Source organism: Mustela lutreola, chromosome 12 (genome assembly GCF_030435805.1).
Source record: "Mustela lutreola isolate mMusLut2 chromosome 12, mMusLut2.pri, whole genome shotgun sequence".
NCBI lineage: Eukaryota > Metazoa > Chordata > Mammalia > Carnivora > Mustelidae > Mustela > Mustela lutreola.
The window spans coordinates 32,818,780-32,844,169 of record NC_081301.1 but is presented as its reverse complement, the minus strand read 5'-3'; the positions used below and the strand labels follow the sequence as shown (position 1 = coordinate 32,844,169).

Sequence of the window (25,390 nt, the reverse complement as noted above, 5' to 3'; positions counted from 1 at the left end):
ATTCTCCTGGCTGGAAACTTTTAAGTTAGTATTTAAGAATGCTGGTTCTGCAGTTTGACAAGACTCTGGATTTATATCCTAAGGGACTTATATCCCTTCCTAGCTATAAAGTAATTAAATGTCCCTGAGCCTCAGTTTGCTCATATGTACAATGGAAACATCATCATCTTTCCTTATAATGAGTTAACCATGTAAAGCTCCACCTGATCCATAGAGCTTGAAAACTATTAGCTATTATTAACTCTTTTATTACCTTTATCACAAAAATCTATGCTACCCGAGAGACCCCTTCCTATTCAAGGACCTTTTTTCATGTTAACCTCTGTTAGATAAACCAGATTTCTATTGTTCCCTTCAAGAGTGTGGTAGCTAGGGGCACCTGGGCGGCTCAGTGGGTTAAAGCCTCTGCCTTCAGTTCAGGTCATGATCCCAGGTCCTGGGATCAAGCCCCGCATCGGGCTCTCTACTCAGCAGGGAGCCTGCTTCCCCCTCTCTCTCTACCTGCCTCTCTGCCTACTTGTGATCTGTCAAATAAATAAATAAAATCTTAAAAAAACAAGTGTGGTAGCTAAATATTATAAATTATAAATAATATAAAAAGTTAGCTTTTGTAACAAACCCTAAAATTAGTGCTTGAAATAACATTATTTTCCTCTCGTTTCTTTGTATTGGCTGGGCCATTTTTCTGGTCTAGAACAACTCAGACCTAGATGATGTAGGATATCTTTATTTACATGCATGGTGACTGGTTCAGTGTCAGCTGAGATGCAGCCATTTATTTCTAATTATCCAGTAGCCTAACCTAGGCTTGTTCATGTGGTAGTAGAAGGATTCCCGAGAAGAGGAAGAGGTAAGCTCTGATGACCAAGTTTCTCCCACCTTATGAACCAGTGGACATTTTGTGCTTGGCTTCCCTAATTTTATGTCAATTGTTTTCCCCTTATAGTCATTTGCTAACACTCTATATACTCATGTCTGACTATTTATTAAAGGTATCTTTGAATGTGACCTTTTATCTTGGCAAAGATAGGAAATTAGGCAAGGAACTAAAAAAGAAATATCTCCAGTTCTAATATGAGAGGGTACCTGGATAACCTGCCTAACCCCTCTGGGATTTGGTCCTGCCTTGGCTCTGCCAGTTCTCTCAGACCTCAACTCCTCTCCCAATCCAGGCAAGAGCCCGAGCCTCTAAATCAGTTGAATAGCCCCACTCCACCCACAACTCATGGGCTCTGCTCTGCCACCTGCCAATATGCCAGCCTGTCCTTCCTCCAAGTCGGGCCCACCTCAGCACAGCCGCCTTACCCAGGGACACAGCTGATCTCCAGCTCCAAGCTTCTCCTTTCTTGCTGACCGAGTTTCCATTCCAACAGTGGGTAAGGGCCAGCTCTGGGGATGCAGGAACAGCAATCTCCACCAGTCACATGGTCTGTGAGCTTACTAAATAATGCTCTAGTGGGTGGAACTGACGAGTGAATGGATCCTACAAGCAGAGACCCATCCCTTAGTCCAGATTGGATGGACTGCATAGGCTTGGTGAATACAGAGCTAAGGCGTTCTCCATGGCTGAGCCCCGTGCCAGCAACGCCATTCGCACAGTGCCTGTTTTTTGCCTGGAGGCACTTTGTCTTATCCAAAACCCTCTCTCTGGAAGAACAGAAAAAGTTAGTGTACCCTCATCTAGGCTCAGCCAGTTTATCTGCCTCAAACTGGCTCAGCTCCACAGCTGATATGTGAAACCTGGTCTGTTTCTGGTTTTATGATCCACATGTGATGCTCCAGAAAAAAAAACAAAAATGTCTCTAACTCTATTTACCAGACTAGGGGTGGGGAGGGTACATATAGTTATGTATTTCGATACATAAATCTAACTTATTTAAAATAGGACCTTTTGCTCTCCTTATGCTTCACATACAAAAATGTGTGTTCATCACTTTAAAAATCCACAGCATACTGAAGAGAATAAAGTTCCCTTCCTCAATGAGCCCCCAGAGACCAACCTCCAGAATCAACTGTTAACAATATTTTTATTTATCATTCCAGAAATTTTCTACATGTGTGTATACATGGGTTTCTATAACTTCATTTTATACAAATGAATAGGATGTTTTAATACATACTTATTATTTAGGTCATTTCTAAGTTTTTTCACATGGCCCTATGACTAGATACTTTCAAAAACACAGATAGTCCTTGATTTAGAAGCACATGATAACCTAAAAACTCAATTTGTAAATAACCTTTCTGAAACTCAAAACACCTTTTCAGAGGAATAATGTTTTAAATCTGGATCAACAAACTTTTTCTACAAAGGGCCAGGTAATAAGTATTTTCAGCTCTACAGGCCACAGTGTGTCACGCGTTCTTCTCGTTTTTTTGTTTTGTTTTGTTTTTATTTACAATCTTTTTAGAATGTAAAAACCAATCTTAACTCTTAAGCTATAAAAAAATGGGGTGTGGGCCAAACTTGGCCTTCAGATTATAGCTTGCTGACCCCTGTTCTAAATAGCAGTTAGGTGCCAAGCTTAGCTCTCAGAAGCAATGGGTTGCTAAGATATGAAAAGAGATACTGTCTTTTGTTTTATTATTATTTTTTAAAAGATTTTATCCATTAACTTGTCAGAGAGAGAGCACACAGGGGTGTGCAGCAAGGCAGAGGTTGAAGCAGGCTCCCTGTTGAGCAAGGAGCCCCATGCGAGACTCCATCCCCAGACCCTGGGATCATAACCTGAGCCAAAGGCAGATGCTTAACAGAATGAACCACCCAGGCTTCCCAAGATAATATACTTTAAATTGCTCTATAAACCATAACATCTCTACCAATGTGAAGAACTATTAGACAGTTCTTCAGTACTTAGCATGTGGGTAACTTTAAAACTGTTAATACTGAATAAAAAAGTTTTATGTATCTCAAATTGCATGAATTAGTGAAGAATCTGAATAGAATTCTCAAGTGAGAATCTACAAGGCAGCAGAGATAGATAACATCATGTTACATCCGATCCTACCTTTAAATAAACACACCAGGATTCAAATTTGATTGGTTAGTGTGGTGTGAGTTCACTGGATAAGTAAGTGGCTCCTTCCATCAACAAAAGAGTGGACCACTGAATTTCTACCTCCTGTGGACACTGAAAAGACTTTTCTTCTACCTTTTCACAGACACATGCACTGACCTAGCCTTGAATCCTCTGTCAGCTGTACCTGCTGTAACCTACAAAGGTGGAGAAGAGGCAGAGAGTAGAATAGAGAGGATGCTGGAGAGTCATCTGGTGACTACCTGTATTAAGAGCCTTATTTTAACAATAACAGAAAATCCTGGTCTCATTTCATTGAGCTTTAACCCTTATGACTTGCCTCTTCTCTGTCACAGAGAATAACTTCATAACATGACTACACTTTTATCTTCTTATAAAAGAAATGCAGAGTTATTTCTGAAGCATCTGGGCTGAAACAGGAAAGAAGGTCAAAAAGAAAGGCACTAAAGAGAATCACGTGTGAGAAAGGGGTTGATGGGCTGATTGTATACACAGGCAAAGAAGGCAGTTCATGTCATACATGCAATCTGAGAAGGGAAGGCCGGGTGGAGGGAAGATGCTGCCCTGGGCATGTGGCTTCATGTCAACAGGGTCCTTAATGCAGCGGCATTCTGTGATATTTCCTTTAGCAAAGCATCCTATAACTTGCTAAAAGGGGTCCTTTCAAAAAAAAAAATTCTGTAATAAAAAAAGAAAACAGAGACTATCCATACCTTGTATTTTAAGGACCCGTTGGTTCCTCTGAGTCTTCTTGACTTCTTGTCCAGGCAGGTGAGCCAGAGCACAGTGGCAAAAAAAGGGTGTCAATGATGACAGGCATAGTAAAAATATTACCTACATTTGTACACCACTGAAGAGTTTAGAAAATACTTTCCCAAGTATTATCCTCGTAACAACTCTGTAAAGTCAGGGATTTGGAGATGGGTGCGGTAACTTGCCCAGGGTCACACAGCTAGCAAAGGGCAGAGCAGAAAACAGCACTTGAAGTTTCTGAGGCCAAATTCAGTACTCTCCACATCTCCCACACTGCTTTGCAGGAGGTTCCACAGAGACCTGGTAGGAATAGGCATTTCTACTTGTATTCCTCCCCCTGTTTTGTATTTAGTGCTTAGACTCCTATGAACATCACTCTAAGTGTCCTGCACTTATTAAACACATGACACTGCTGACCTTCAAATAAACCAGCATGGTTTGCTGAGCATCTGCATCTGCACGGGGGAGACTGCAGAGCCACGATGGGATGGGAGCCAACTCTGGGACCAGACTCAGTGGGCTGAAATCCTCAGTGCACGGCTGACCAGCTGTGTGAGCTTCAGCATGTTACTTAACCTCTGATCAATGTATGAAAAGCATATAGCCCGGTGCCAAGGACGTAACAGAAGTTCACTAACTGATACAGATTTCACTCTTACTGAGTCTTCACCTCCCTTCTTTGGGACCAAAAGAAAAACTACCAACAAGAGGTTGATTGGTATCTTCAACTCTACTTTCTTCTTTCTAAAGAAAATAGTCGCAAATACATGAACAGAGGGAATGCCTTGTATATACATGCTCACGGGTTTGGCTAATGAGTCTATCTGGTTGTGCACAGCCTCCACATGCTAAAATAATCCATCCTAGCCCTTAAGCCAAGCTACAATTTAAAAATTTAATAAGTGGCACTCATCCTCTAATCTCTCCCTATACATGATTGACAAGCATCAGTGGAAGCATCTTGTGGAAGTTACTGTTCTGGAAAGCTGGGGTAAGTGGGCTGAAAGCCAAAATTACCCAAATAGCTGGAACTGGAATTTATTTCCCAGCTAGTGAAAATAATCAGTTGTCAAGGGCTCCCCCTACTGGCACCAAAAAGCAAAGGCTAAAATTCAGATAACATTTATGCAGGGTACAGAGTATTGTGTCTCTTTCTTCTTCTGGACAAGTTCCTGCAACAAAAAGGAATATAAGACTTACTTCAAACTATTTGTCTTTCTGAGGGATGGAAGTTCATGACTTAAAGATCCAAATTTCATCATAACTAAAAATACATGCATAGAGGGCCCCTGGGTGGCTCAGTGGGTTAAGCCGCTGACTTCAGCTCTGGTCATGATCTCAGGGTCCTGGGATCGAGTCCTGCATCGGGCTCCCTGCTCAGCAGGGAGCCTGCTTCCCTCTCTCTCTGCCTGCCTCTCTGTCTACTGTGATCTCTCTCTGTCAAATAAATAAATAAAATCTTTAAAAAAAATAAAAATAAAAATACATGCATAGAGAGAAAAGCTCACACAGGAGATTCAAAAACTGGGGATGGGAGAGACTTAACATCATGCTGAATGGGAAAGAGATGAAGGAAATGGGGGTGGCTCACTGGAGAGAAAAAGGACCGAAGGGTATGGAGCAGGAATGATATCTGACAGACTAGCATGGAAGCAAGATAAGCCTTATGTTATGCAGCCCCACTAGAGGGCGGAGTCATCAGAGAACAGATTTTACCTTATAGAAAGGAAGAACAATTAATAATGAGCACGATCATACATAAGGAACTACAAAGGGCAGGTGTGAAAGATCATCACTGACTGGTGAGTGGGCAGAGAACTAAATACTTAGGATTTTAGTTCTAGAATCCTGAGAATGTATGTTAAAATTCCAAACAACTGAACAGTCCTGTTAAGGCTAGTTGGTGTCATCCTCAGACTTTTTTTCAATAATAAGTTGAAATTGAAATTTTTCGATATTAAAGTGAAACATACTGTGCTTCAAGCCCTGATTTAATCTCAAAATAATTTTAAGAGAAAAGACGTCAAAATCAAAATTAAGGGTAGATCATGCCAATGTCAACTTCCTAGTTCTAACGTTCTACTACAGTTTATGTAAGCTACCATAGGAAGAAGCTAGGTGAAGTGTACCCATGGCCTCTACATTATTTTTGCAATTTCCTGTGAATCTATAATTACCTCAAAATAAAGAGCTTTTAAAAATCAAATTAAAGATATTTCCCTACAGAGCTCCTGGGTGACTCAGTTGGTTAAGTGTCTGCCTTCGGCTCAGGTCATGATCCTGGGGTTCTGGGATCCAGCCCCACACTGGGCTCCCTGCTCAGTGGGGAGCCTACTTCTCCCTCTCGCTCTGCCTCTGCCACTCCCACTGTGTGTGCTTTCTTGCTCTCTCTGTCAAATAAATAAATAAATATTTTTTTAAAAAGATATTTCCCTAAGAGGTTCTAAGTAACCTCAAAGACAATCCAGTTCGGTTCAAGAGTGCAGTGTCCTCAGCCACAAATGACTCCGTACAAGTATCTACAGGCAGCAGGGCTCATTTCAAAACCATGATCAATCAGCTATTAAGATTTACAGTTGTGATTAGGAAAGCCTGTCATGCTGACAGGTGTCTAATTTGGTTAGGATGATCATAAATCTTCAGCTATCTCAGATCACATCATCAAAATCACCTATAGGCAATACATTCTTACAACTGCTGACTACATTGTACTACAAAGGAACCACATACATACTTAATTACTATATTTATCTAACTGTAACACAGTAACATGCTCATATCTTCCTCCTCCCCTAACTATGACTTACAACAAGAACTACAACCTGTTTTTATCTCACCAAAACCTAACCCATTAATAGTTTTTTAGTAAATACTCATAAAACAAGTAAGAAATAAACCAGTAATTAAGTTATTTTCTTCAACTTCTGGGACTTTGACTTTCTTTTCTGATACAAAGACATCCAAAGAAACATCAGAGTCCCTACTTTGGAATCAGGATTAAGTATATGTATACATATACATACAAATGTGTTTATGACAAAGTCTACAAAACACAGGTGTTTAATTTCTAAAGACCTTTAATAACCACTTGTTTTTGATCTGCTATTTTCCTAAGACACTGTTAACTCAGCTTGATTTTTTTTTAAGATTTTATTTATTTGACAGAAAGAGAGAGAGAGAGAGAACAGGCAGGGGGACCGGCAGGCGGAGGAAGAGAGAGAACAGGTTCCTTGTTGAGCAGGGAGCCCAAAATGGGGCTCAATCCCAGGACTCTGGGATCATGACCTGGGCTGAAAGCAGATGCTTAACCTACTGAGCCACCCAGGCACCCCAATTCAGTTATGATTTATAATGAAAGAGAGAGGTCAAGCTTTTCCAGACAGGAAAACCAATATGAACTGTTGAACAGATCCCCTGAGCTTATAAGTTCCTGCTAGAATGATCTCTGCCTAGTTTCACCAAGTGCCAAAAACATTCAGCCTCTTTCAGAAATTACTGCAATATTATCACCTTTGGATTCTTCGATATTAACCAAATGAAAAGCATATGGAAATTTCTTTTATCTGTTTATTAAAAATGTTTTTGAAATAAATACTTTGAACAACCATTAACAATCAAAGCAGTGAGATCACTGAGTGTTGCTTCTTTCTGCAAAGAAGGCACACCATTAGCTTGTATAGTTAATGCAACAGCCACATCCAAAGTCAATTAGGCTGTTTTAAACACATGACGGACACTACTTACGATCCCAGAGATACCAAGGACTCCTCGGGGTCAGTCATCTGAATAGGCTCTGAAGCTGGCTTGATCCTTAGAACCTCTGCAAAGCCATCACCAAACCAGCAAGTAATATGTGCTATGTCTACAGTAAAGTAGAAAAGGCGGTCCTGGCAGAGCTTCCGTCGATACACAGACCGAGGGTCGGCTGACAGCACAGCCTCAATGGCATGCCTTGCTTCCTCTGCTGATTGGAAATACTTAAATGAAGGCTGACTGCCATCTGCAATGAGAAGAATACAACTTAATGCTGGTCAACTTTCAGTACAGTCAACTTCAATGTGGAGTATCACACTGAATACACTATCACTTGAAATGAACTGGGTTTGGCAATCTACTCAGTTGTTACAGAGAATGTTGCTTTCAGGTGGTTTCATTAGATTAAACTTACGCGTGCCCCAAATTTTCATTCACTGAACAAAACCTTCTATGTTCAATGTCGACTCTGATTTGATTCCTTGTCATTCCATTTCTTCTCAGAATGGAGGCATGGTCAGGGAAATGCATGACAGTCCCAGCACTCTCAGAAAGCCACAAGAAAGAAGACTAAACCCACCTATACCCAGAGCACCAGCCATAAGCAAGGGATGGTGTCTCAGAGAGCTGGTGTCACAGCCCTAGTTAAAGTAACACCACACTCCCTAAGGAACGAGGACTTGGGAGAGTCCTGAAAAATAGTAGTATAGATACTCTGAGAAAGTTAAATACCATCACTAGAGAACAAGCCACCCCAAACCACCAAGGTGAGGATGTACAGGTAAACAGACGTACACCCTATTAAGTGGCAAAACTTCCTACATCTGTGTCATCACGGATGTATTTTAATTTTTAAAAATACAGTATGAACAAAACTTAAATAAAAAATTAACTGTGACTTAATTTTTAATAGCTACAACATAACATACATCCAAATAAAGGCCAGGCCCTCCCAGGAAGGCATGTGCTTTAAACAATGTTGTTCCCGTTCAAAATACCATGTGGAGTGGTGGTGGATCTTTATTCTTTTGAAAGTAAATTCAGTTTTTAGAAAACAGCCAAAATCACTTGGGTAGTAAGTTCATAAATAAAGTCATGAAGTTCGATCTTTGTTCAAAAACCAAGGACCAATTCAACTGCTGATCATGTGGAATCCTTATTAAAAAAAAAAAAAAAAAAAATCCCATTAAGGACCAATTATGCAGTGCTAAGATTCCTTTACTGCATGGCTCATGAAATGACTCCAAGGCCACTCAAAAAAGAGTAATTCCAGAAACATCCCGCTCTTCACTAACAGTATACCTGGTAAAAGCTTCAGGACTTTGCACAGTTGTTCATTTGGCACAGGTGCCCTTCCATCACTTCTCTGCCTACTTATTCTTCCAGGCTCAGCTCAAATACTTTTTCCTCCAGGAAGTACTCCCAAATTTTCTCCCTGCTCCCCAAGTCATAATCCTTTTCCCTGTCATGTGCCCATAAGCACTCCATTCCAGTGCCAATCCCCCCCACTCCTACCACCAACACACAGCCACCATTTCAGTATCTTTTATCTTTTTTAGACTCTAAAGCTTCTGACAGGGCCATTTCTTATTTCTGTATTAACTCCAAATTCTGCTGGTCCAAATCAGTCCCTGTTTTATAGTTACATTTAATTTCTCTTTTTAGTGCTTTTTCAAATCAACAAGGCACATTATAACCTCTCAGACACCCAGCACTATAGTTTGAAAAAGATAAAACTTTCCAAAGTAAGAAGCAATCACTGCTAACTGCAGGTGAAAGGGTAAGTAGAAATACAAAGTATATTCTGAGCAACACTGCTTTCTTTGTTCTTTCACAAAATCCCTTTAAAACTGACCTTCCTCTGTATACAATGAGGAAACAACTTTCATAAACAAAACTTTTAAAATAAAGAGCTCAATTTAAAAATCAGATGCTTTGTTTAAACATAAAGCCTTCAGAAAGAATAAGAAACACACCGTGGAGTGGCACATGAAATCAGACATGTCCTTGGCAACCAACTGGCTGTTCTTATGGGCTCGTTGCAGCCACCTTCCTTCTAGACTGCTGCCTCACATCTGCTACAGGCTGGGGAACCAGGGGAGGGCATCTATTACAAACTGTGTGTTAAAGTAAACGAGTCCAAGTAAAAGCCCTTTGGCCTCTCTTCTACAGTAAAGGGCACGTCTCCAGTGCTGGGACTTTTTACAGGGACAATTACTGTGCTAAGAGACTTCCCTTCTACTCCTAGGCTCCGTGCCACAGGGAGAGCTATCAGCCGTCTGACAGAATAAGGTGAGATATTTCTCTAGTCAGAGAGTAAAACATGAAAAAACTTAATCCAAGTATAGAATGAGCACAATTTAGCTTCTGAACGCTGTTTGAAAACTCCAGGAACTACTGTAACAGACTGACAAGAGGCCCTAAATCATGCGCCACCTCACGAGGCAGGAGCCATTCTCAGCAAACACTTCACTGAGTGTCTGGGACTCACTGTGCTGAAGAAGGCTCGTCGTCAGATGGTGCTGTTGCCCAAACAGAATTTTATACTCCTACAGTTCGTATAACCAGTCATACTGACAAATCCTCTATATAATTGCCCTCAGAAATACCAAATTTAGCTAAAGCTCTCATTCCAAACTAAAAGACAGAGGGTACCTGGCTCACCTTCTGAACTGAGGTGCTCGAGGTCCGTCTCTGCATGAGGAGTGAAGCGGACTTCCAAGGGGGCCACAGGGGCCTCTCTAACCCAGTCAGGGACCGCGCTGCAGTGGGCTGCACCAGCCATCCTGGAAGGACACTGACGAACCACCGGCTGCATCTCCGCACTGTTTCCTTGTGCAACCACTGCTTCCTTCCCTCTCTTTAGCCTCTTTTCTGTACCTTCCTCTGAAAAGCTCTTCCCCGGACAATTTGAGCCAATTTGTTCTTCTGCCACACTCAGACTCTGATCACTTCTTGATTCTACACCCAAATCTGCTGCTATTTCCCTGGGCTGAGGGGAGTTTTGCTGGATTTTTGTTGAGTTATCATGTTTCATGTAGTTTGTTCCTGAAGTTCCATCTTCACATTTAGGTTTTTCCTTAGTGTGACTACAGGCTTGTGGTTTATCACACCTTGAGAGCTGTCGCTGGTCATAGTGGTTAGTCTTGCCATCAGACTGGAATGTGTTTTGGGATTTATATTGGTTATTCTGTAAATTAAAGTCCTGTAGAGGCTGAATCAAATTTTGTGGGGAGTCATACTCAGCTATGTAGGGCTTTATGTCTAGGACAGGTGTGCCATGAATCATGTCAATTCCAGAAAGATATATAGCTCCACCTATAATATGAAAAACACATCCTCTTAGAAATCATAACAATGAAGAACGGTACAAACAATTAAGAACCAACATCATCTGCTTATGCCTCACCAAGCTTACTCACAATTCTCTTACACACCAGGTTTTCTTATACCTGGTGCCAACACACCCTTTTCATTCTGCCTGGAAACCCATCCTCTTCTTCACCTGTGAAACTCCTACATGCTCTTTAGGGCTCCTCTATGAAACCTCGCCTACAGAGCCTTTCTGGCTCTTCCACACATAAGCACTATTTCCTCTGTGTTCCACAGAGAAACCTATGTAAAAACCTCTACTACACCCCTTTTCATATGGTCTGGCAATGACCTAGTCAGTCTCTCTCCCTAGACAGTGTGGGTAGGCCCTTGAGCACTGACTCATTTTTCCATCACTGGGGCTTCTAACTCTGTTTCAGGCATAGCAGAGTCTTCAGTATGTCTCTGTGGGCTCAATGAGGATTTCCACTGTGGCAAATATACATGAAAGTGGCCCCCAGAATGCACACCTCCTGGTGTTCACACCCTTGGATAATCCCCATCTTTTGAGTGTGACTTGATATCACTCCAATGACTGTGTTACATTATCTAAGACTCCTGTGCCTGCAGGCAGATTCACTCCGAGATATTCTCCTGGTGGGCTTGATGAAGTAAGCAACCACCCTGAGAAAGCCCAAAAGGCAAGGCACTGCAGAAGCCTTTAGGAGCTGAGGGCAGCCACCAGCCAACAACCTGCAAGCAACTGTGGCTCTCAGTTCCACAACTACAAGGAAATGAATTCTGCCAACAACATGAGTGAGCCTGGAAGCAAATTATTCCCCAGTTAAGCCTCCACATAAGAACTCATCTAGATCACACCTTATTTGCAGCCTGGTAAAATCCTAAGCAGAGGACTGGCTTAGCTGTTCCCATATTTCTAAACTAATTATTATGAAACATAGTAATATTTCAAAGAGATAATAAATGTGTGTTGTTTAAACTGACTAAGTAGGGGCGTCTGGGTGGCTCAGTCGGATAAGTGTCTGCCTTTGGGCTCAGGTCATGATCCCAAGATCCCAGGATCAAGCCTGGTATCAAGCCCCTGCTCAGTGGGGAGTCTGCTTCTCCCACTCCTTTTGCCCCTCCCCTCCCCTCGTGCTCTCTTTCTCTCTCTCTCAAATAAAGAAAATCTTTAAAGAAATAAAAAAAAAAAAACAATAAAGTGTATGGTAATTTGTTACACAGCAATGGAAATCAACACATCCATCAAGACTCAAACACTTAAACAGAACATAAGTCACCACTGCCAAATATTAACAGGTCTTTTGTCTCACTTATACAGCTGCATGTCCAGTGCCTGCTACTGGTGCAGATTCTACTAACTTGATTCTTGGGAAATTGGCCAAATGAGAATCAAAAAATTGCATATGATCACATTCCATTCTGTCTCCATTTAAGAAAAACAAGACTAACAGAGGACTGATTTCTAAAACATGCTCACTACGAATGAGCCTGGAACTTTGGAATAATGACTTTGGACTTCCTAACTAACAGATATGCCCAACAATGTCTGCAGAAGGAAGAAAGCATTGTAGTATACATAAACGTTATTGGGATTTAGACTTACACAACCCCCTGGCTGGATGCTATTAGGCGTATTATCAAACATTAAAGAGCCTCAGCTTCCTCATCCATAGGAGGAGAACTGCTACCCTATCAAACCCAAACAGCCACAGAGCGATAACGCACCTCAACACGCTTTATAAACTATAAAGCACCATGCAACCACTAGTAGTCATCATAACACTTACTTGTAAGAATGTCTATAGTGTTATTGTGTTTGCCTTTTACATTTCTAATTTGAGCTCCCCCATGAGAATTTTAAGTTCTTCTTCAATGCAGGGATTGTGTGTGTGTGTGTGTGTGTGTGTGTGTGTGTGTAAATTTTTATTTTTATCTACTGTTTTTGGTGACACACAATAGTTTAATAATGAGAACTGCAAGTGATGACATCATAACAGGATATATTAAAACCTGAAAAAATACAGAGCGCTTCATGAATTTGTGTGTCATCCTTGTGCAGGGGCCATACTAATCATCTCTGCATGGTTCCAATTTTAGCATATGTGCTGCTGAAGCGAGCACAATGCATGGATTTTTATCTAATTTGTTTACCACTATACCCTCAGCACCTAGAACAATGCCTGGCATATACACAGTGCTCAGAAAATATGTGCGGGATGCACAAATGATAATAAAATGTTCAGTAATAGGGCACCTGGGTGGCTCAGTGGGTTAAAGCCTCTGCCTTCGGCTCAGGTCATGATCCCAGGGTCCTGGGATCGAGCCCCGCATCAGGCTCTCGAGAGCTGGCTTCCCTTCCTCTCTCTCTGCCTGCCTCTCTGCCTAATTGTGATCTCTGTCTGTCAAATAAATAAATAAATAAAATCTTTTAAAAAAAAAAGTTCAGTACTATTACTCAAGCTGGTTGGCTATCACAAATTGACAAAGCTCAAGTTGAACTGCCTTCAGAATTTTCTTGGAAAACCTATCCAAGGCTAGGCTGAATATAACCCAGGGGACGGAGTTCAAGTTCTGGCAAAAAACAAACAAAATAACTGATCTTACCTATTTAGCACTAAGTAGCCTGAAAAGTACTCACAGCTTTTGTCTCATAAGATCCTAAAAAAATTTTAAAAATTAAAAAAAAGAAAATACTATGTAGTCCCAGAGAGGGCAGGTCCTACTCCTTCACCCACTTTACAAACCAGGAAGCTAAAGCCTAGAATGGACTCCTGACCTCCAGTCTTCTGCCTCTCCAACAAATGTGCTTATTGTTAGTCAGAGTGATCCAAGAACGAGATGCTTTACTAACAAACAAAACAAACCAAAACTCAAAGATACAGAGAACAGATCACTGGTGGCCAGAGGGAACAGAGTAAGGAGATAAATGAAATGGGTCAAAGGGATCAGGAGATACAAACTCCCAATGATACAATAAGTCTTAGGGATGTCATGTACAGCACAGTCAGTAATATTGTATCATATATTTGAAAGTTGTTGAGAGTAGATCCTCAAAGTTCACACTTTGAAAAAATATTTTAAACTATATGGTGACAAATAATATCTAGACTTATTGCGGTGATGATTTCACAACGTATATAAATATTGAACCATACTGTACGCTTGAAACTAATACGTCAATTATACTTAAAAAAAAAAAAAAAAAACCATGGATGCTTCCAAAAAATGTATGGCCCAGTAACTAGGCTATATCTGAATACACAGTTAAAATGAACCTGGTATTCTACCCAGGTACTTCCACAATCTGACATGTGTTTAAATGTTATTATACTGCAATTCATAGCAGACCCTCTGCCACACATCAGAGTTAACAGGTGTACTACAACCACAGCGTATGTTCATCTCCTCAAAGTGCAAGGAAGAAATAATACACCACCACCCTACATGTTTACCATATCTACACATACAAGCAGTTATTCTCTGTTAATTCTGAATGTGTCCAATTATTGTTGAATAATTTTGTATTTACTATATTCTAAGTCAGAGAAAATTTGGTTACTAATTTAATTATTTTTTAATAATGTAATAGTTTCTAATATATGGGATGATATAATTAAACTCTGAGCATCCTATGAGAGCTGATTTCAAAGGGTGACATTCTTTTTTAGTCATTTCTTCTTCCATGCCTGGTAATCCCCAGGGGTTAACACCACTGGTACTCCTCCGAATAACAGCCAGTTAATACTATGTTTGTTTTATAAGACTTCTTTTAGAGAAGGAAAAAAGATAAAAGTAGAAATGAAATTTGTTACCTTCTACCTTTTCCAGTTTGGCCAGGGTCAGTCCTATCGCATTGGGACGATGTGGGCTCCTTGTGGAGAAAACTCCAGTCTTGATGCCATTCAGCCTAGGAGGCTGCACTTTTGCCTTACAGCTCAAATGACCATTTTTGTGAAAAACAAACAAAATCCTATTGAAAATAAACCAAACCACCAAGTAAGGAAAGAATACTAAATGAATTTATCATAATAATTTTATGGGGGAAAAAAACTTTAATCTTTTATCCCACAAGTTAAAGCTGAAGGAATGCTTTTTAACGGTACTAAAATGTAATCAGTGGGGAAAAAAATAATGCCATTCTCATTCCTTGAAGGAAGGCAGCGTCTTATCTCTATATCCTAACACAATTACCGGTATGTTGCAGGAACTTTTACAAATATTTGTCAAGTGCCTGAATAAGCATTATTTATGAAGTAAGAGCCTGCTATTTGCCACTAAGTCTGCTACACATTTTTATACTTATTTAACTCTCTTAACAAGCCCAGGACTTGTAATTTAACCTCCATTTTAAGAATGAGCCATTTAACATTTAAGAAATGTTAAATAACTTCACTGGGTCTTCCTAAATAAAACAGAAAAGCAGGAAACCATAAAGAGAAACAATAACAGATTCAAACTCATTAAATCATTAAATTTATGACTATAAAATGTTATCCCAGGAGAAAACATTTGCTACATGTACAATAGATAATGGGTTAATATCTGTGGTATATAAACTGTTCCTACAAATCACAAAGGGGAACTCATTATAAGAAATTAAGCAAAGATGGGGCGCCTGGGTGGCTCAGTTGTTAGGCATCTACCTTCGGTTCAGGTTATGATCCCAGAGTCCTGGGATTGAGTCCCACATTGGGCTCCCTTCTTGGTGCAGAGCCTGCTTCTCCTTCTCCCACTCTCCCTGCTTGTGTTCCTTCTCTGGCTATGTCACTCTCTGTCAAATAAATAAATAAAATCTTTTAAAAAAAGAAAGAGGGGCGCCTGGGTGGCTCAGTGGGTTAAGCCTCTGTCTTCAGCTCAGGTCATGATCTCAGGGTCCTGGAATCGAGTCCCGAATTGGGCTCTCTGCTCAGCAGGGAGCCTGCTTCCCCCTCTCTCTCTGCCTGCCTCTCTGCCTACTTGTGATCTCTGTTGGTCAGACAAATAAATAAAATATTTAAAAAAGAAAAAAAAAAAGAAACTAAGCAAAGAACATGAATTGACAAAAGAGTAAGAAATAACAGCAATCAAATGAAAAGATGTTGAACCTCACTAATAATTAAGAAATTTAACTGAAAAATAAAATACTGTTTTTCTCAGGTCACCTGGATGGCTCAGTCGGTTGAGCATCTGACTCTTGATTTCAGCTCAGGTCATGATCTCAAGGTGGTGAGATCAATCCCCGCTTAGGATTCTCTCCCTCTGCCCCTCTATCCATGCGTGTGCATGCTCACTCTCTCTCAAATAATAAACAAAATCTTTAAAAAATATCTTGTTTTGGGGGCACCTGGGTGGCTCAGTGGGTTGGGCCTCTGCCTTCGGTTCCGGTCATGATCTCAGGGTCCTGGGATCGAGCCCATCAGGCTCTCTGCTCAGCGGGGAACCTGCTTTCCCCTCTCTCTTTGCCTGTCTCTCTGCTTACTTGTGATCTCTCTCTCTCTCTCTCTCTCTCTCTCTCCCTCTCTGTGTCAAGTAAATAAATAAAATCTTTGAAAAAAAAAAATCTTGTTTTTCCCTGTCTGACAAAATGCAGAAAAACTGGAACATAGACAGTGTTAGCAAGAATGTAAGAAAAGGTCATTTTCATACACTGTTTTCATTTACAATACACAAATTAAGCTTTTAAGAGCAGTTTGGCAGTAGCCCTCCAAAATTATAAATATGCGCACCCTCTAGCTCAATATAACCATTTCTGATACTTATTTGTGAAAATGTACATGTGCCAAGATCTGTGTCTAAGAAGGTTTGCTACAGCATTACTATAATAGTAAAATAACTATCCATTAACAAAAGAGTGGTCAAATCATGTCATATCTCTATTTTGCAATAAGAGACAGCCATTAAAGCAAAAAGAAGAAATCTGTATGCATTGTCATGATATACACTGCTAAATGAAGAAAACATAATCCAGGGCGCCTGGGTGGCTCAGTGGGTTAAGCCGCTGCCTTCGGCTCAGGTCATGATCTCAGGATCCTGGGATCGAGTCCCGCATCAGGCTCTCTGCTCAGCAGGGAGTCCGCTTCCTCCTCTCTCTCTCTCTGCCTGCCTCTCTGCCTGCTTGTGATCTCTGTCTGTCAAATAAATAAAATCTTAAAAAAAAAAAAAGAAAACATAATCCATTGTTTAAAACAAACACCTACCCCGGTATGTATGTTTATGCTTCTATACCTATTAAAAAAGAAAAAGAAAAAGAAAAGGCCTGGTAGCATGTAACCAAGCTATTAACAATAAAAATTTCTGAAGAGTGCTGGAGCTAAGGATGAGAGAGAAGACAAATAGGAGGGATACAAAAAATCTCTTTATATAGATCTGGACCCATTTTTTTATATATCAGCAATGTTCTTAATTTAATTAATTTAACCAAGATCATACAAACTATGTCAGACACATGTTGCTTTTACTCTACCCACATCTCCAAATTAACAAAAACATAAGCTATCTCAGAATAAATACTTCATTTTAGGTCTTCCCCAGTAAAATCAGACCAAGTCATACTGGTGATGCTGGAGTGGGTAAAAATGGATAGAGACAGAATTCCAAGTGACAGTAACACTAGTATAACACAGGTGCTAATATATGTAACACTTCATTTAGAGTATCCAGATTTTTTTTTTTTTTTAAAGATTTTATTTATGTATTTGACAGAGAGAGATCACAAGTAGGCAGCGAGGCAGGCAGAGAGAGAGGGAAGCAGGCTCCCCGCTGAGCAGAGAGCCCGATGTGGGGCTCGATCCCAGGACCCTGGGATCATGACCTGAGCTGAAGGCAGAGGCTTTAACCCACTGAGCCACTCAGGCGCCCCTAGAGTATCCAGATTTCTAAAGTCTCTTTTGTCTCTTAGCAAGAACAAACTTAATTGTTAATGGTCTAGAGCAGAGTCTGCAAACTTTTCCTGTAAAGGGTCATACGCTAAGTATTTGAGTTTACATGCCAACGAGTCTGTTGTAACCATTCAACTCTGCCACTGTACCACAAAAGCAGCCACACACAATATATAAATGAACGGGAATGGCTATGTTCCCATAAACTTATTTAGAAAGATGGGGAAAAAACAAAGATGGAGGGGTAGATGGATTTGGTCCATGGCCTGTAGCTTGCTGACCCCTGGTCCAGAGGACAGAATAATGACTTACAGGCAGAATTACGAAGGTCCATAGAGTACAACTCAACAGAAGGCATTCATCACAATCAGGACCAACTGCAAATGGAACGAGTCCCCTCAGTGGATCCCAAGCTTCCGTGAGAATGCCCAAGTTATGCCTACAGTCACGTGTGTGAATATGCAACAGGAATTCCATGCAACAGCTAAGTGTGGTCTGGAGGGCAGACTCTAAGGTTGCCTTCGATGGGAGTACTTTACTCAAGAGCAGGTTCTTACCCGAAGACCCACTTCTAACCATAAAACAACTTACCACACATGAGAAAACTGTTCTAAACCCATCAAAGAATGTTCAGGATTATTAAAGATGCTCTTTCTAATTCTCAAACAAGCCCGTGAATGGCTACAAATAGACGGCTGCCTTGGAGTACCATTCTTGGCTGAGAAACAGGATTCCAAGTAGCCAATTGGCTCAGTTAAAAGATTCCCTACAGAAGAAAAGTAGGTAAGAAATCATTAGTCAAAATGTCAAATAGAGATGTAGGAAAACATGTTTTCTTTAATGCACTGATTTCATAATTTTAGCATCTACCAAGTGTTACGCAACTATTAAAAATGATTCATATGTCATGAATACATATAAATAAATATATCATCACCACACACATATTATTATATCCCTTTTGACAGCCAGAGAGAGTAAAGGTCTAAGAAAGACAGGGGGCTCGAGGCACCTGGGTGGCTCAGTGGACTAAGCCTCTGCCTTCGGCTCAGGTCATGATCTTAGGGTCCTGGGAGGGAGCCCTGCATCAGGTTCTCTGCTCAGCAGGGAACCTGCTTCCCTCTCTTTCTCTGCCTGCCTCTCTACCTACTTGTGATCTCTGTCAAATAAATAAATAAAATCATTTGAAAAAAAAAAAGACAAGAGAAATTCTCAGAAGTTCTACTATGACCATAACTCAAATTCAATGTTACCATTACTAAGGTATGTGACTTTGGTCAGAACTAAGAGTATTTAGGGGTGCTTGGGTGGCTCAGTGGGTTGGCCTCTGCCTTCAGCTCAGGTCATGGTCTCAGGGTCCTGGGATCGAGCCCTGCATTGGGCTCTCTGCTCAGCGGGCAGCCTGCTTCTCCCTCTCTCTCTGCCTCCTCTCTGCCTACGTGTGACCTCTCTCTATGTGTCAAATAAATAAATAAAAATAAAAGAGCATTTAAAATAGAGGGAATTGGGGCACCTGCGTGACTCAGTCAGTTAAGCGTCTCAACTCTTGCTTTCTGCTCAGGTCATGATCTCAGGATTGTGAGATCGAGCTGCAAGTTGGGCTCTCTGCCAAGCATGGAGTCTTCTCCACATTCTCTCCCTCTCCCTCCCCCCTCCCCTGTCCCTTCCTCTGCTCACGCTTGTGTGCATACTCTAAAGAATAAATGAACTTTTTGGTTTTAAACAAAACAAAAATGAAATTTTTGTTTTTTTGTTTTTAAAGGTTTTATTTGACAAAGAGAAACACAGCAAGAAAGGGATCACAAGAAAGGGGAGTTGGAAAGGGAGAAGCAGGCTTCCTGCTGAGCAGAAAGCCCAATGTGGGGCTGGATTCCAGCATCCTGGGATCACGGCCGAAGCCGAAGGCAGACCCTTAATGACTGAGCCACTCACACACCCCAAGAATAAATGAATTCTTTAAAAATATTTTTTAAATAAAATAGAGGGAATAATATGCACAAAGTTTAAGGACAAGTGCGACAGCACATGCAGAGAACAAGTTATTTTGATTGGCTGAAGTGTGAAAGATCAGGCAAAGAATAACAAAAGATAAGGAGACAGAGATTGTATACAGACATCCTCATGCTTTTCACAAGCTTCATGTAAGCCACTGTGTGTTTGTGAAAGACCTACCTCAGTACCTGTTTTTGCTAATCAAAAGAAATCCAAAGAGAATGTTTGATTTTACGAAAAAAAAAAAAAAAAAAAAAAGGCTAAAGTGGAAAGTGCTCAGCATTTGTTTTGCAGCAAGCTGTTATAGATGCAGGGTGCACCCCAAGCAGTGAGATCAGCCCCACCCAGGTCCTTCCCCAGGAACTACACTCAGCATCTGAGCATCAAGCCACCAGAGCTTTGAACTGTGTCTGTGAGCATCTGTGCTTTATCTTAATTTATTTTGTGCATCAACTAACAATATGTGTCCTGAAGTAACAGAAAAGTCTAAGAGAGGTAATTTTTGGGGTCTGGGAACATTCAACAATTTTTCCACATAAATTAATGGTAATTGCTTCTTCGCATTACGCCATTTCAGGTTACGAAAAATTTCATAGAAATGACCTACTTTCAGATAGTGGGGGAAACATGTTCCAAATAAGCATACATTCAACTAAAAAGAACAGAACTGGGTGGTTCAGTCAGTTAAGCATTTGCCTTCAGTTCAGGTCAGGATCCCTGGGATCAAGCCCCGCTTCGGGCCCCCTGCTTAACGGGAAGCTTGCTTCTTTTCCCTCTGCCTGCTGCTCCCCCTGCTTATACTCTCTGTCAAGTAAATAAATAAAAATCTTAAAAAAAAAAAAAAAAAAAGGAACAGAATATATGAAACAAAGTAGTTTAAGCAATAAAGGGAGTGCATGGGATCATAATCATACTACTAAAATATCTACAGACAGAAAAGATTTTAGGTTAGGCTTGGTCTAGTAGCTCTCTGCCCCTAGAATGTAAGCTCCATGTGGGCAGCAGTATTTCTACCTTGTTCACTGCTACATTCTCGGCCTAGTACATTGCATGTAAGGGGGTAGGTACTCAAAAAATTCATGTTACTTGGAAAAAAAAGGATTGTTTAAGTCTAAACTGGTTAAAATGGAAAGTGAGGGGCACCTGGGTGGCTCAGTTGGTTTGGCCTCTGCCTTCAGCTCAGGTCATGATCTCAGGGTCCTGGCATCGAGACCCACATTGGGCTCTCTGCTCAGCGGGAAGCCTGCTTTCCCCTCTCTCTCTGTCTGCCTCTCTGCCTACTTATGATCTGTCAAATAAATAAATAAAATCTTAAAAAAAAAAAAAAAGTGGGCGCCTAGGTGGCTCAGTTGTTTAAGTGACTGCCTTCGGCTCAGGTCATGATCCTGGAGTCCAGGGATCAAGTCCCACAGTGATCGAGTACCATATTGGGCTCCGTGCTCAGCAGGGAGTCTGCTTCTCCCTCTGACCCTCTCCCCTCTCATGCTCTCTTTCTCAAGTAAATAAATAAAATCTTTAAAAAAAAAAAAAGGAAAGTGAAAAATTGAAAGAATATCTCATTAAGAACATTTGTTTATACATTTACCTATTTAAATATGTACCTGTATATGCTTAGAAAGCTATCTGAAAGGATATTTCACCAAAATGTTAACATTTTGGTAAAATGGACATGGTAATATAGTAAAAATGGATAGTGAGATTTCTGGACTATTTTTATACTTTGTAATGTGTATAATATTCAAAATTTTTTAAATCATCAGAAATCCTCTTTTTTCTTCCTAAGTAGTAACTCCTTTCAAAAGACAAAAACTTGGCAAGGCAGCACCAATATAGGTTTAAAGTCCAAGGTATCCACAACTAGCATTTTTAATTTACAAGTAACTTTCTTTTCCACATTTCATGAAATTTACTAACTTCTTTTAAGAGATGACATACAGACACTCTAGACCATCATTTTATTTTCAGCTTCCATTAATTAAATCTATCTACCAGCACAAGTGGTAAGATTATAGGCCTGGTGTTGTCCCTCACAGTACCTTTCATTACTTTTCACTTATAAAAACTGTTTTATTGGCTACATATAAAGTATTACATGTAATAAATGTATAACAGAGCATAATACTCTGAAATCCTGTGTACCCACCCACCCATTACAAGAACAAGAGCTTTACCAACAAAATGTTATCTTTTTATGTTGCTTCTCTCCTATGGCAACCCATCCTTTCTCCCTGAGATAAACAGGTGCCTGAATGGGATCTTTATCACTCACTACCTTTAATATAATTTTATCACATGCATATGCCTAGATAATATTTATTTTGTTTTGAATTCCATAAAAACTGGGATTAAACTGCACGTTATCTTCTCAGAATTGCTTTTTCTTTCTCAGTATTACAATTCTAAGACCCTTCCATATTGTGTATGTTTTTGATGACTTTAAAATATTTTCCCAAATATGTTTACAGGCATTCTTCTGTTTATCCTCATCCATGTTTCTGTGGAATAAAAATGGTAAACAACTTAGAGATGAAGAAACTAAGGCCAAACAATTCTCTGGTCTTCATTAAAATGCCATAAAGAAAAATGGCCCAAAAAAGACCCCTCACCTAATAAGACGGGATCCCTGTGTCTTGTTTTCATTTGTTTAGCAAACTTTATAATATTCTACAACTGCCAGACATTGAGCTAAGCTTGGGTTAAAGAAACAAGAATTCTTATCACAGCAGAATTAACAGTTGGTTGGGAAGAACCTCACAATATGTTTCAACATCATGGGAAAAATATGGAAAGTACCTAGTGCCATGCAAAGTGCTCAGCAAAACTTGGTTTTCTAAGCTCTTACTTAGGCATTTCTCTTGTTTTAACGATACTGCAATTGTACTAACTGTGTAATAATACGAGAAAAACCAACAAGTTATTAATGCAGAGTTTTTGTACACAAAGTTTATCTGTATGTTTTAGTGCTCACAGAAAGTTCAGTCCTAATGACCCTCCTGCCCAGACCCTAAAATTACCCTTGCTATAATTCACAGGTCCCTCCCCTTCTTAAAATACACTACACCAGTACTCCAGACCCTGAGTTCCTTAATTATATGCTATCTCTAACTAAAATTTTCACTTTTCTGTTAACAGACATTGTATTTCTTAACCTGGTATTCAAGGTTCTCTACAATCTGAATCCAACCAACCTCCTTGCTCCATCCACTATTTCAAATTTATAGTTCCCCAGTCTGGTGTTATGTAGACCTCTAAGCCCTGCTCCTTCCTGCCTATGAAAATATTAGGCCTGTAATCTGGCACTGTGCAACAATTTTTTTTTAATGAGCTCACCCTTCTACAAGTAACAGTGCTTTTAGTAAATTCAATCTAAGTTAAACTTTTATAACATGCACAAACATTTCAGTCTTAAGAATCTTCTTCACAATGAAAACTGGCAGTAACCTAGAAGTCCAACAGTAAGAAATTGATTAGAACACATCTCTAAAGCAAAGTACTATGCAATCCCTTAAAACTATTAATGGCCACCCATTTATATGAAATTTATGTTTTAGAAAGACGTTATAAGACAGTGGGGTCACATAATTCATTTTCTAGTTGTTTCTTAATTCATAATTCTTAATTCATAATTCATTTTCTAGTTGTTTCTGCATGCGCAGAAACAAGTATGTAAGGTAGGCACCAGGATATTAACAGCGGTTTTCTCTGGGTGATGGCAGACTTTTTCTTCCATTTGCGTCTTCTAATTTCTTTTTTTTTTTTTAAAGATTTTATTTATTTACTTGACAGAGAGAGATCACAAGTAGGCAGAGAGGCAGACAGAGAGAGAGGAAGAAGCAGGACCCCTGCCGAACAGAGAGCCCGATGCGGGACTCGATCCCAGGACCCTGAGATCATGACCCGAGCCGAAGGCAGTGGCTTAACCCACTGAGCCACCCAGGGACCCGCGTCTTCTAATTTCTAATGTTAATATTCGGCTCTATGTAATGAGGTGAAAATAAACTCATGCCCAACTTTCCAGCCCCAGTTAAAAAAGATTTCCTGTCTCTCCTCTCCGCCCCAGAACTTTTCCACATCTCACTTCCTACAGCACAGGATGCCTCTCTCGGGGGTATTTATTAATTCCTAACCCGCGTAACACCAGCAGCGTTCACATCCTGTCTCTCCTACGTGAGCAAAAACTCTGTGAGAAAGGCTGTTACACTGCACGTGTCTGTTCCAGCTACGGTGCCAAGCCCAACCCAACCGCAGCTACCAGGAACGGAACAGATGACCTCATGCCGCTCGCCTCAGTAAAATCACGTGGTCGCTAGTGCACGTGATCCGTGGCTTCCCAAGAACTGCAACGACCCACTTGGGTTCAGGTTGTCGCATTTTACATCCCGTTCCGAAGTCGGGTCAGGGGCCTGCGCCCGGGCCTCTTTTTGGGTGCGGAACCGCTGATCTCTCAGAAGTTACCTGTTTCCAGAGCCGGCTTCACGCACCCACACCCGGTCGCCGTGGGCTGAGGCCCCGGCTCTTCCAACACACGCATGGCGACTGCTCACTGAGGTATCGACTCGCCGCGACAGGCCTTCCGCTTCCGGTCTCCGAGCGGGGTGCCTGCGCAGTAGCCGTCCTGGCGGGGTGGCGCGAGCCCAGCTCCTGGCGCGTGCGCGGGTAGTGGGACGCGCGCTAGGCGGGCGCTGCCTGTGGCAATGGTGGGGTTTCGTTTTCTATTTCCTGGCTTCGGTTTCTCTGCCGGACCTGATTCTGATCCTTCGCGCTGACCCGCTGTGATTCCCTGCCAGTCAGCGACTCCGAATTCCCGCGCTTGTGAAGGGGGACACTGCGATATAGATTTACGCACTCAGATGTCTCTCTCATTGATATAAACAATCTACGTGACCAATGAATGACACTGGTTTTTAAAGACAAAGGATGTGTTTATGCAGTTAACCACTTAGCATAACGATGGGATGTTAGGAAATTAGAATTTTTTTTTTTTTTAAAGAAGATCCTTGTAGCTTATGGGTGCCCACAAGGCATTTATTTTAAAAAAATATATTTTATTTATTTACTTGACACACAGAGAGTGAGATCACAAGTAGGCAGAAAGGCAGGAAGAGGGCAGCCCCGCTGAGCAGAGAGCACGACTGAAGGGCTCAATCCCGGGACCCTGGGATCATGACCTGAGCCAAAGGCAGGGGCTTAACCCACTGAGCCATGCAGGCGCCCTGGGAAATTATAAATTCTTGAGTGGTGGGAATAAACATGATTTTACTTCTGTTTACGCCCAACTTTTCCGCAATAAAAACGATGTTTTTGTCAGCAAGGAGCCCTAACTAAACCTTACTTCACGTCTAATGGATGGGGAGCGTCACACTGGAGTAGGAGTTAAGGAGTCCGGACTTTTCTGTGCTCCAGACCCTATGGGAACTGAAGCAAGAATGAAATTCAGAGTTAATATGCTATGTACATGAGAGAGATTGTGATCGTTGTTTCTGGGCAAGCTGTGAAAGGTTGAGAGCCAACAAGAATCCTGATTTCATCCCATCAGAAGACCAGCTATCCTTGCAGCGATACTACCCTTTCACCTACTTATTTGTAAAGTCATCTCTCCCCTATATCAAGTTTCTCTGTACATAAAATCTGTTTCTGGGTTTTTTATCCTGCTTGGGGTCG

At 40.9% G+C, this 25,390-nt stretch overlaps 1 protein-coding gene and 1 non-coding gene across 6 annotated transcripts; both read right to left on the bottom strand.

The window, feature by feature from the left end:
* Positions 1–2,008: 2,008 nt before the first annotated feature.
* Positions 2,009–24,337, bottom strand: TRMO (tRNA methyltransferase O). Of its 5 annotated transcripts, none has more exons than XM_059141712.1 (6): positions 24,185–24,337; positions 18,329–18,503; positions 14,693–14,850; positions 10,209–10,862; positions 7,536–7,791; positions 2,009–4,963 (listed from the first exon to the last, which is right to left on the bottom strand). In XM_059141712.1, the coding sequence occupies exons 1-6, from the start codon at positions 24,258–24,260 to the stop codon at positions 4,915–4,917; spliced, it is 1,368 nt and encodes a 455-aa protein (XP_058997695.1). In that variant the 5' UTR covers positions 24,261–24,337; the 3' UTR covers positions 2,009–4,914. The 5 variants fall into 5 exon arrangements, with proteins under 5 accessions (XP_058997695.1, XP_058997698.1, XP_058997697.1 ...); XM_059141715.1 differs by lacking the exon at positions 18,329–18,503 and adding an exon at positions 15,524–15,651 and having other exon boundaries at positions 24,185–24,288; XM_059141714.1 differs by lacking the exon at positions 24,185–24,337 and adding an exon at positions 15,524–15,651 and having other exon boundaries at positions 18,329–18,467.
* Positions 12,895–13,001, bottom strand: LOC131813278 (U6 spliceosomal RNA). Its single transcript, XR_009346704.1, has one exon. It is a non-coding gene; the product is annotated as a U6 spliceosomal RNA (small nuclear RNA).
* Positions 24,338–25,390: the final 1,053 nt, after the last annotated feature.